Source organism: Typopeltis vanoorti, chromosome 13, assembly GCF_054136105.1.
Source record: "Typopeltis vanoorti isolate ZY-2024b chromosome 13, IOZ_Tvanoo_1.0, whole genome shotgun sequence".
NCBI classification, from domain to species: Eukaryota; Metazoa; Arthropoda; class Arachnida; order Uropygi; family Thelyphonidae; genus Typopeltis; species Typopeltis vanoorti.
The window spans coordinates 114,284,211-114,297,587 of NC_143561.1; the positions used below are offsets into that span (position 1 = coordinate 114,284,211).

The 13,377-nt window shown below is 36.3% G+C and overlaps 1 protein-coding gene across 4 annotated transcripts in view; it reads left to right on the forward strand.

Moving 5' to 3' along the window:
- Uggt (UDP-glucose-glycoprotein glucosyltransferase) overlaps positions 1-2,072 on the forward strand; it is an 835,069-nt gene extending 832,997 nt beyond the window's left edge. For all 4 annotated transcript variants that reach the window (XM_090403047.1, XM_090403050.1, XM_090403049.1 and 1 more), the window contains one exon: positions 1,968-2,072. In XM_090403047.1, coding sequence (XP_090259173.1) covers positions 1,968-1,987 — 20 coding nt within the window. In that variant the 3' untranslated portion in view covers positions 1,988-2,072. The remainder of the gene's footprint in view (positions 1-1,967) is intronic.
- Positions 2,073-13,377: the final 11,305 nt, after the last annotated feature.

The window sequence follows — 13,377 nt, forward strand, 5'->3', positions numbered from 1 at the left end:
CTTCTTAACTGCCTCCCATGCACTATCAACTTCTAGCCCTCGTAGTTGTACGCTGGTGTTTTTATGGAGTCCATGGAGGTTTTTAGTCCATAATTTATTAGTTGGAAGAATGAAGATGCTGTCTCCTCAGCCAACCATGCTAGTAAAAGATAATTAATGAGATGGAGATATCAAACTCAGCATAGAGAGGAGGTTTATTTTATTATCTATTTATTTTGTCAAGTAAGCCAAAAACAGTAAATAAGAGCAGTGTTTTTGGCTTATTTAAGAAAATAAATAAACCAAGCAGCCTATGATGAGTCTGCAATAATAAGTTTGAAAGTGGAGCAGCTAGGCCTGCTGGTGGGCTCATTATAAAGCTAAATGTAAAATTCATGCCTAGGTTTCAGAGAAAGAAGGTTAAGTATTCACTAGTGAAAATGTACTGTAGAGAGTGGACAAGGTAAACAATGTTGTAATGATAGCAAAGACTGGTCTCTTATAGAACTGAAATCGGACTATATCTGAACTGCTTTGTGGATTTGGTTTCTTTCAGGTAATGAAGAAATTCTTACAGTATAAACAGTGGAAACAAATATGATTGTGGAATGCAAGGACACATAGAATATAAAAAATCTGGACATATTTTGCTAATATTGAAAATAGATTATCAATTCTAGTTTTTGTGGAGATAGTAATTTGGTCCTTTCTTATTTCTACATCATGAAATGAGTACGAAATAGTACAGTTCATTTCTGATGATATTGTAAAATGTCATGATATATATATGAAAAGAAAAGTCAGTTGGTGGATATCTTTATTGTTGAAAGGGGTAATAAAAGTATATGAAATTTTTTATGTTGCTGTTTACTTTGACTCTGGATTCAGATAGGAGGTAGGAATCCTTCCTGAAGCAGTAATCATTCATAATTAGTCCAGGTACATTATCATCATGCATGTTCAGAATATGCATCTAATTGATTTCTTATATAGTAAGTACATCACATGAAAACTCGTTCAAGTCCCATCTGGAACTGCAGTATTTATTTAATGAGATATGCATTACAAACATCCTATCTTCCCTAAGACAGGTTTATAAATTTTATGTCCCTTTCCAGAACAAGCGCAAAAACAGATTTCATAAAATTATCTCTGAGTATATATATATATTTCTTATAATAGAAAGGATTGCACTTCATTTTAGTTAATATAACTTAGTTTAGTTAGTTTATAGTTTAGTTAATATAACTTCAGTAATATTAACCAAACTACCTCAGCCAAGAATACAAAGGGATGAGTGAGGAATAGTGTTTTTTGGGCATAAGTGGAATGTACAAGATGTTCTTCTTATATCAGCAACATGCCTCCCCAGAAAACTACTCTTGGTTACTTTGGTAATATCTGCAATAAGCCATTACAGTGTCACAAAGAAAACTCCCAAGAAATTGTCCTCCTCCATGACAATCCATGGTCCTGTGCTCCACCAGTTGTGTAGGGAAAAAATTCATCAATGAGTTTGAAGATGCTGAAGTATTTATATTCATCCTCTACAAGGAGCTGAAATAAAGTAAGGTACATTTAGCTTAAATATCTTGTTTAAGTTTGGGACATGTCTCACTGCCCATGTTGTTTTTTTAACATGGCCCAAAGCAGCTCCTGTAAATGCCTTCAAGTAGATCTCTGTTAAACAATTCTTCTAAGTCGCATTGCTTATACTTTAATTTATCTGAAGTAATCTGCCATTGAAACGTTCAGGGACAAATTAGTGCTATCATGGTACTAGATTGATTTGTAGTATCATTTATTGACTAATGCAGTTCTATACATTGAATTTTTGTTTAATCTTCAGTAATATTAACTTAAGTACTACTGTGATAAACTATTATATTTGCATAACTGAATTATTTTTTATATAAAATTTCATTGCACTCTTCATTATGTTCTGTGCATTATAATAAAACCTACATTTTTTTTCTTTTGTTTTTCAGATATCCATGAAGAGTTATGATAAAAATTCATTTTATTTCCATAGTCTTTCATTGTTACAATTGATGATAAATTTATTGTATAATAAAAGATTTTTATAAATGTCATTTGTACTGTCTTCCTTGGTATTTCAAAAAATAAGTCTTACTCTTATCCTATTCCCATTAGGGATTCAGTATTTCTAAATGGTAACTCTCATAATTGAAGGCAATATGCATTCCAAAGAGAGAATATATTTCTATTGTAATGAAGTTAACTGCTTCAAGTGTGTGTACATGCAAGCTGCTGGCATCTAATGTAATGTGGATGATGTACAATAATATAAATTTTTGGAGAAAAATTTTTTCACTCAGTGGCAACAAATAATAGTCTTGTTTTAATGCTTTACTTGAGTATAAGCCAACAAAGTTTTGTTAACTGATCTTCCTGTTTTGCCCATAGTAGGCCAAGTCACAGTCACGGGGAACTTCATACACTCCAGGGTGTGCTAGAGGGTGAAGTTTATCCTTAGATGAGCAGATCAGAGTTGCTAGTTTAACATGAAGTTTCAATGTGGTTTGAAGACCATGTTTCATCAGTACTTTGGCTATCTTTTCTGATGTACCTCTGACATAAGGAATAGAAATGGTAATGTTGTGTTCCTGTGTATTGGGGAGGGAAGGGTAATGGGGCTATGGAGTATTTTATCTATTTTGTAGGGATTGTAGCTGTTGGCCAAGAACATATGGTGCAGATATTTGAGTTCTGTGGACAGAACTGTATCATTAGAACAAATGGCTCTGGTTCTATGTATAAATGTTTTTAAAATGCCATACTGTTGGATGGGATGATAATGTGATTATTTATGTAGGTATCTTGGCTTTCTGTAACTGGAAAAAGATAATGATCTGTCTGAAAGGCAGGTGACTAATGCTTCAAGAAATATTAAACAGTTATTTGATTCTTTTTCTACTGTGAAGTGGATTTTGGGGTGTTGACTGTTTAGGTAGATGACAAACACATAAAAAATCTTGTCCATGGAGCCAAATAGAAAACACATCATCTATATAGCATAACCTCACTAGTGGCTTGTATGTAGCAACCATGGCCTTAAAGAATTCGCCTGACCTAAACAAATATGGTTGCATTAATTTGCCAAAAATTTGGGAGATTGTTATCATAAGAACAACTCACACATAGTTGTAAGTTTTTTTACAACATTAGCATGCATCAAAATAGGACTTTAGATCATTTTGTCCATCACAACTGTATTGTTTCACTTACTGTCGCATATATTAGCTGTTGTGCTCTGATGATGCTGATTTGAAATTCAGCAAAATATAAGCAGTCAGTAAAACATCTTTTGATAAAATTGTTTGGTGTTGTTAATACCATTAAAATGTATTTAGCCATAAATAACTGTCAACACCTAAGCTTATCTGTTAGATTCTTCATGACTTATTTTTCACGGTATTAACAACACCACAAACACTTTTATCAACAAGGATGTTTTATTAACGCTAATATTTCGCTGATTTTCAACTCGGCATCATCAGAGCACAACACACATGTAAACGCGATAGTGAGTGAGTAAGTGAATGCAGGTTACTTTACATGGGGGGGGGGGATTCTACAAACAGATTAATGGTACCGCTATGGGTTCCCCCCTCTCTCCCCCGTTAGCAAATTTTTACATGGAACACTTTGAAAACAAAGTACTTACCACAGCTACATACAAGCCACAAGTGTGGTTGCGCTATGTAGATGATGTGTTTGCCATCTGGCCCCATGGACAAGACACTTTGGATGCTTTTGTCACCTACCTAAACAGCCAACACCCCAAAATTCACTTCACAGTAGAAAAAGAATCAAATAACTGATTACCATTTCTTGACACATTAGTCACCCGCCTTTCAGATGGATCACTATCTTTTTCTATTTACAGGAAGCCTACACACACAGGAAGATACCTACATAAACAATCACATCATCATCCAGTCCAACAGTACGGCATTTTAAAAACACTTACACACAGAGCCAGAGCCATTTGTTCTAACGATACAGCTCTGACCACTGAACTCCAGTACCTGCGCCATACGTTCTTAGCCAACGGCTACAATCCCTACAAAATAGATAAAATACTACATAGGCCCATTACTCTGCCCTCCCCTAATACACAAGAATACAACATGACCATTTCTATTCCCTATATCAGAGGTACATCGGAAAAGATAGCCGAAGTATTGTTGAAACATGACCTTCGCACCACCTTCAAGCTGGCAACTCTGATCCGCTCGCCAAAGGATAAACTTCACCCTTTAGCACACCCAGGAGTGTATGAAGTTCCATGTGACTGTGACTTGGCCTATTATGGGCAAACAGGAAGATCAGTGAACATCCGCCTGGAAGAACATGAAAGATACATTCGCTACTATTACTATGGCAAGTCGGGACTGGCAGACCACGCTTTGGACACTCCTTCACACAGGATTAGATGGAGGAAAACGAATGTGCTATTTAGGAGTCGTTATAGATCTGAAAGATTATTTTTTGAGTCAGCAATGGCTTTGAAGAATTCTCCCAACCTTAACAAATATGGTTGCATTAATTTGCCAAAAATTTGGGAGACGGTGATCCTAAGAAAAACTCCTGGATAACTGCTGCTTTTTTTTTTTTTTTTCATTAGAGGGTGCCAAAAATAGGCAGACCACGCTTTGGACACTCCTTCACACAGGATTAGATGGAGGAAAACGAATGTGCTATTTAGGAGTCGTTATAGATCTGAAAGATTATTTTTTGAGTCAGCAATGGCTTTGAAGAATTCTCCCAACCTTAACAAATATGGTTGCATTAATTTGCCAAAAATTTGGGAGACGGTGATCCTAAGAAAAACTCCTGGATAACTGCTGCTTTTTTTTTTTTTTTTTCATTAGAGGGTGCCAAAAATAGGACTTTAGATCTTTTGTCTTTTGCAATTATATTGTTTCACTCACTCACTATCGCGTTTACATGTGTGTTGTGCTCTGATGATGCTGAGTTGAAAATCAGCGAAATATTAGCATTAATAAAACATCCTTGTTGATAAAAGTGTTTGTGGTGTTGTTAATACCGTGAAAAATAAGTCATGAATAACCATCAACGCCTAAGCTTATCTGTTAGATTAGAAGAACCTGTTTTTGTCTTCTTTGTTTCAGTAACACCAATGATCTTGTACTTCTCCATTTCTTCTACTATTAATTCATCTTAGGTTGATGGTGTCAATCTTAAATTCTGTTGATAGTGATTTGAAGTTTGTTCAATAGCTGAGTTTTTAGTGTTGACCCTTGGGCCTTGTTTAACTAGGTGATGCCACAGCCAGAACGATATACCATAATTTTGTTTTGGTGTTTGCTTTGGCCAATAAGAACACAGTTTGGTTGGTCAAATCTCAAATTGCCATGAGGATTGGACATCAGGTCTGGAACCTGATGTCCAATTTTTTCCACTCAAGAAATACTTCAAAATCTGTTCAACCTTGGAATATTACTTACACATTTAAAATCACTTGTAAAAACAATGCAAATTGCATTGCTCTTTGTCAAAGCCTAAATCTTACTTTAGTTCTCTTACTGCTACTGCTCCACATTCAATTGAGTTTGATGAAAAATTTCATTAAAGCTTCAAATAATAATGACCTCCAGTAATTATTGTTACACAGGCATTTCACAGAGACCAGAAGGCATGCTAAATGTCAACCACAAACAACAGTCATGCATCCCTTTTGAACTCATTTTCTGACAAAGCACTTATGACCAACTCTGGAAATTGATTCCACTCATTCACCACTTTCCAAGCAAAAAACTATTCTTTTTCTGTTACTCATTACCCTGCTCTCCAACCTCTAATCATGCACTAAAAATTTATGCTGCATCAGTCCTATAAACCCTTTAAGTAACTTATGTCTATCATATCTCCATTCTCCTTTTCTATCAAAACTTTTGTAACTTACAAATCTTCAGTCTCCCCTCATAGGGAGTATTCCATAGATTTTCTCATCTCATCTGTTTCCATAAAAAGGCTTATAAAGCAGTATAAGTGTAATACTTCAGTAATCAGATAACCCTGTGAGCACTTTTACAACCTGTCCTCTGAACTTCAGGCTCTGTCCACCAGCACCCCTCAGATCCCTAGCATTTATTTCCTGTAGTCCAATTCTATCACTTGTAGTACACAGCTAGTAATTGTTTTTATCCTAAAAATGCATAGCCTTACACATTGCCACACTAAACTGGCAGACATTTTTCTTTGCTCATCCTGCAAGATCTCCATCATCATTATTAACTAGTGCTTCATCGGCAAATGACTGAATATTTCCCTTCAGGTTATCTTTCTATTAAGGTACAACTTAGATAGTAATTGACTCACTTTTGAAGCTGAGCTACGATCTATCCTTCACAAAAGCATTCTGTACCCCATACAGTATCTTATTCCTATCCACCCATTTGGCCTTAACTTATCCAATCATTCCTGAAATGCTGATAGGTCTGTAATTTGCTACTTCTGTCTTGGAGCCTCCTTTACTAATAGAAGTATTTTGTCCTACTTCCACTCTCCTATGACTTTACCAGAACTGAGACTCATTAAACATCCTGGCCAGAGGTACTCAGTTTTCCTTGCATATTCTTGTAACATGCTGGTGACTATACCATCTAATCCCACAGTTATATTAGGATTCTGCAATATCATAAGCACTTCCAAATCATACTGTCTCTTAACTCACATCAGTTCCTGTCAGATCTCATTGCAGTATCTTTGCCTGGATGATACACCCTTGCAAAGTGATCACTCAAGTAACTCAACTTTTTCTTCTGCTTATGTCACCTCTTTACCATCAGCATTCATTAGTTATTCTTCCATCTTCATTTTTTCATTTAGCACACAGCAAAAGAATGGAATTTCCTTTGGCCTGCTCAGTTCTCCTCTCATATGATTTTGCTCTCCTCACTTTGGTCACCCTTTTTGCTTCTAATATAAATTAAAGATGCCAAAAAATTATATTCTTGGTTTAATCCTTTATCCAAGTGTAAGTATCTTGAATTGCATATGAAGTATCTTCATGACTGAGCAACTTGTATATAGAGGCTAATGACTTCACATCAATTGCTTTAGTATCCCTTAATGCAAAGCACATATCCTTTAAAGTGTGTATAATGCTATGCATTATGGGGAGGGCCACTACCCAGACCAGTTCACTACTTGTATATGGGAAATAGGGCTTCTGCATTACTTCAACCTTGGTATCCCTTCTGGTTGTGGCTTCCACTAATGAGACCTCAATAAAGGTTAAAACCTGTTAGTGGCCCTTCCCATAACGCATAGTATTATATGCATTATGGGAAGCATACACTTTAAAGGGTGTATGCTTTTCTTTATGGAATATTAAGGCACATGATGAGAAGTCAGTCCTCTTGATACAAGTAGCTCAGTCATGAAGATACTGCGTGTGCAAGCTTTCTTTGCCTGCACTTAAATAAAGGATTAAACCAGGGGGGGGGGACTTTAATTTTAAAAATATTATACATTTCCTAAATCTGTTGTTTTCTGATCACCCTGTATATTTCACCAAGTGAAATATACAGGGTGATCAAAATTAAAGAATCCCTGTTTAAGGCTGTATGCAGCGCCATCCAGTGACTGACATTCATTGCTCGAGTGCAGTTGGCCATGGATGATTTTGTCAGGAAATGAGGCTCACTTTCACCTGAACAGAGCTGTAAATATCCACAATTGCTAGGTATAGGCTACAGAAAACCCACATAAAATTTAACAAAGTCCTTTGCATTCACCCAAAATTACTGTCTGATGCAGATTTACAGCTTCATTTATCATTGGGCCATTCTCAAGGTGAATCATATGAACTGCTCACAATTTTGTTGTGCCACAGCTATGGCAGTACCTGTGCCATGGATTCAGTCATTCTCATGCATGATGGGGGCCCCTTCCCACATTGGTCAATCCAATTCGTATAGGAAATTCTTCGAGAATATTTCACAGAAGTCAGTAATCAACCATGCGTTTTCCACTGCATGGCTGCCTCATTCACTTGATCTGACCCTGTTACTTCTGGCTCTGGGGATTTTTCAAAGATGGGGTTTATTGAGATCATCCTGATAACTTGCCAGCACTGAAAGACGGCTTAATACAGCATGTGCACAACATCAGTCCTGACCCAGCTGCATTTTGCCATTGAATATACCAGTGATGGCGAACCTTTTTACCCAGGTGTGTCAAACTTTTTTTTTTTTTTAAATATTGACGTTAATGTGCCACTTGCATACATGTATTATAAATGTAACTACATAATCATAGATGGTCACTTATACGTATCATATTAGGCTATTTATTTAATAGGACATTGATATAAAATCTATGAATTCATATTATGCAATTAATTTAATAAACTGAAATTACAAACATACATTACATTTAATGACTTTTCTGTTGCTGACTACTGGTAGAAAGTTCTTTCAATGAGCAAACCTACCTTCGCCTTAACTAAGAGTGATCTTACATGATTGATCGCAGTTTTTTCACCAGAATACCAATATTTTTCAATATCCAGGGTGTGTCACCTGAAACCCTCAAGTGTGTCAGTGCTGATATGCGTGTCATAGGTTTGCCATCACTGGAATATACTGTGCAAAGTTTGTGACATACTGGGAAGAGCAATACATTGAACAGTATAGCATGTAAATGCATAATGGAAATTAATAAAAATATTATTTATGTTTGTGTTGCTTTCCTCCTTACAAACACAGAAAAATGATTTCATCTGTGTTCAGTACATCATAGTGCCCGTGGTGGTGAATTTTGGAACTCCGCCCTCCCCATCCTATATTTTGTCTCAGTCGTAGAGATGTCAATAGGAATACAATATTAAAATTGTGAACGCACACATAAAAAGACAAAACAATAGGTGAAAAAAGTTATGGAAGCCTAAAATCCCATTAGGGGGCACCCTCTTTGGATACTGTATAGCAGGAGGCCTAAAAATAAATGTCTTAATCTGGGGAAGTTTAGCACAACCATATTTATTAATATTTAGAACAAATTAACTGCTTCAAATACCTTGTTTATGCTTGTAATGTATGCAAAAGAAGCTGCAATTTACATCAAAATTTCAAACTTTCTAAAGATAACAAGAATAATCAATATTTTCAAACCTAACCAAGTTCAAAAGCATACAAGAATAAGAGTTTATAAAGTTTTAACAAGACCTCTGCTGTACAGAAGTGAATTATGGACCATAAAAACTGCAGAAGAAAAAAAGAATAGAAACTGGTGAAATTCCTGTAAAGGATAGCAGGCTATACTCTCTGGCACAAAAATAGACTCAATATTGGACAAAATATATGAATACCAAAAGAAATGGATTGACCATATTGAAAGAATGGACAGTTTATGACTACCCCCCCCCCAAAAAAAAATACTCCAATACTCTAAATACCTCCCCCCAAAAAAATACTCTAATCCTCCAATTGGAGGATATAGAAGCCAAGGACAACTAAGGAAAAGATAGAATGAGACCAGAACAGACCACGTGGCCTAAATCCCTGAAAGGATGATGATGAGGTTGGTTTTTTAAATTTGCTGTTGATTCTAAAAGAAGTTTATATTTGTTGCAGTGAAACAGTAATTTTTATTTGATTCTGTGCAAGGCATCCAAATTTGGCATTGGCAGCAGAAATATTTTTTATGTTCGTCTGGGCCTGTGATTAGAGTATCTAGAAAAGGCAGGATATTATTAGTTCACTATAGAAAAAGCAAAGGAGTTTCATGTATCTTAGCCGGATAGAAGGTTTGAGAATATCAGTATTAAGAGCATCTGATGTTAGAGGCTTAATGGAGTAAAACAGCACATAAAGGATTAAAAATAATATTTCATTCTTCCAATATTTCATCTCAGTCACAGAGATATCTTCAGGGAGTATAATATGACATCTGCAACACATACACACAAAGACAACACAAAACTTACTAAAACAATCTTAAATAGGTGAAGCCCCCCCCCCCATCCCCTGTGGACACCTGTTAACAGCCTATGTTGTAAACTGGGATCTCTTAGTATTAGTCTTTCCCATATTTTGGGAAATTCTATATTAGTATTTCCCAAATATGGGAATACTAATACTTCAAGATCCCAGTTAACATCCTAGCCTGCTATCAACATATATGTATACTGCTTAATTGATGCTGATTCTACCCAAACACAAAAAAGCACTCCAAAAACTATTAGACAAAGTTTGATCTTGGCTTGAAATACCCAAAAACTGACATAATGCTAGACCATCTGAGATTTATGAATTTCCAATCATATCCTGCAGAAATCTCAGGTGGTCTAGCATTATAATGTCAAAGTTGTTGGGTAGGTGTTGGTTAGATATAATATAATAGGCTTGTAGAATGGTCACTGGTATAATTGAGAAAATAGAGAATGAGGAGAAACACAAATGGAGGGACATGGACAAAGTGTGTGTGTCTGTGGGAATTTAAAGTAAGAATTAATAGAGAAAAGTAAGGGAAGAAGCATTTGAGTAGTCATAACAGGAAAGTGGATAGTTCAGTTGTATTACTCTCATCATATTCAGAGGATATTTATAAAGTGATGTAATCAGTTTGGAAGATTGGTTTATATATGATATATGATGCCCTCAGTGCATATTTACTTCTGATGGTTTGATGTTGGTTGCAATGGTTTGCAAGCACGTTAGCTTACATATATTGGGTATGTCAGTAATTTCAACATATTTGATATTTGGGAGAATTGTTTCCATTCTCTGGATCCCAGTACTTGCTGTGATTGTATTCCAGAAATTATGAGCATCCCTTTACTGAGCAACTGCACAGTAAAAGGATGCTGGGCAGCCGCTTATTTTTTTTTTTTTTTTGTACAGGCACTTCCATGGAGTCTGAAGACTCATTGCAGGAGACCCAAGCCATCCACACAATCTGTCGTACCTCTCCTTGAACCCATTAACAGACAAAGCACTCACAATTGACTCTGGCAACCCATTTCACTCATACACAACTCTCCAACCATACCTTTATTCAACTTCCAGGGATGCCCCCTTGTTCTGGTCTCTCTAGCCAAATGCTGAAACATTTCCCCTGCATCAATCCTAGGAAACCCTTTAAGCAACTTAAATGTTTCTATCATATCCCTTCTTTTTTTTTATTATTAACCAACTTCTCCAATCCACACACCCTCAATTTATCCTTATAGGGAACATTCCACAGATCACTTACCATCTTAGTTGCTTGTCTCTGAGTCTTCTCCACAGCTTCCTCATGCCCAAGAAACCTAGGTGACCAGACCTACACACTAATCGAGATGTGGACATCTCAAAATCTTATAAAGAGGAATATTAACTTTCTTATCTCTATTTGTTAATGTATTCCTCAATAGCCAAGTAATCTTATGGGCTACCTTAGCAATATGTCCTCTAAACTTGAACTCTCTACCACCATCACCTAAATCTCTAGCTTCATCTATTTCCTGGAGTACAGTTCCATCAGCGTGATACACAGCTTGTAATCTATTTATCCCAAAGTGCATAACTTTACATTTCTTCACATTAAACTAATACCCATTATCTTTTGCCCATACTAACAGCCTATTTAAATCGTCCTGCAAGTTCTCCACATTGCCTTGATTAACTATTACTCTACCTAATTTTGCATCATCAGCAAACAACTGAAAATTTCCTTTCAGATTATTTCCTATATTATGTACAAATTAAACAGTAGTGGTCCCAGCACTGAAACTTACAGCATACTACTAGCACCTGTTTTTTTTCCTTGATTCTGCCCCGTCCATATACCACTTTCTGATATCTGTCCAGCAGCCACCCTCTTATCCATATAACTGGTATCATATCCATCTCCATTTGTTCTAATTTGCATAATAGAGTTCCAGGTGATATTCTGTCAAATGCCTTGCAAAATCTAGCAGAATCATTATGAAGCCATTCTTTTATCCAACTTAGCTGTTACTCTATTATAAAAAGTTAATAAATTACTAAGTTATGACTACCTTTCACAAAGCCATGTTGCTTCAAGAAATTATTAGGTTTCTTCCCTATTAACTCCTGCACACATGCGCAATCAATTGGCTATAGGGCTCAGCAGCCAATGTAGAAAATTGACTAACATAATGTCACTACCACAATAACCTCTAAATATTTCTTTGAAAGGTCAGTTTGTTAGCAAGCATAAGCATTATCTCTATTCTGAAATAATTCTTACTTTAAACTGCTTCCCACTTTCATGCCATCCTTTTGTGTTTCCCTACATTTATATATTGAATATACCAACAAGCCAGTGACCTTTAAATAAGCCACTAGTTTACATGCATCTCAAAAACGAATATTTAAATATGTGTTGTGGGGGGGGGGACAAACTGAAGCCTTATCAAAGAAGAATGCTTTAAGCTTGCTATCCTACAAGGAATGTAAAGAATCAAGTAAAGTGGTTTATGGCCCAATGTCCAATCCTCATCTTCTCACAGTGTACCTTATTTATTTAATAACCACTTGCATAATGAATAATTTATTTATTTCATATCCAAACACAAGTGGTACAGTAGTAAGTAAGTGGTAACATTATTTACAACAAATTAGGATACATTACAAATGAGAATGGCTTAAATTTGGTAGGTGAATTATACAGGGAATAATAATTAAATATGAAAAAAGGAAACTATACATAACTTATATACAATAAATATGGTCAGACGTTCCTCCAGTATCTTGCACAATCAACTGCTCTTTCTGTGCAGGATATAAGATCCTCTTTTGTGCAAGGTGATGGAAGAAAGGGACAAGAAAGAAGGTGTTCCATGGACTGGGTTGCCTCACACTCAGTTATCTGGGCCAGTGAGGTAGCCCCATTTGATGAGGTTTTGTTTGCAGCGTCCTGTCGTTTGAAGTCTGTTGAGACTTTTCCAGGTATTCCAGTCAAATCTTCCAAGTGGGCACCATGTGGAAGATGTTCGGCTGTTGGAATACCAGTATTAATTTCAGGATATAGTGCAAGCCATTGTTAAAGTCTTATCTCTGGGAGATATTTAGGTGGTTCAACAGTTTCAGGAAGCTATGTCGGGACCTTAGTCTTTGGGGCACTGCAGTCTGGCCAAGTAGTGGGTGGAATTCATCATTCATTTGTCTGCTTCTTTCGTCAGCTGAGAATGCAGATCTTCGAATTGAAGCAGGTGCAATACCAGCCAAAGTATACAGGTCTTTTAATGGTGTTGGTTTCAGGCATCCTATAATTAAGCAGCAGCTTTCATTCAATGCTGGGTCAAGTTTTTCAGCATGGCAGGATCTGGACCATACTGGGCAGGCATATTCAGCAGAAGAATAGCAAAGGGCCAAGGCATATCTCAGTGTGCTAGGT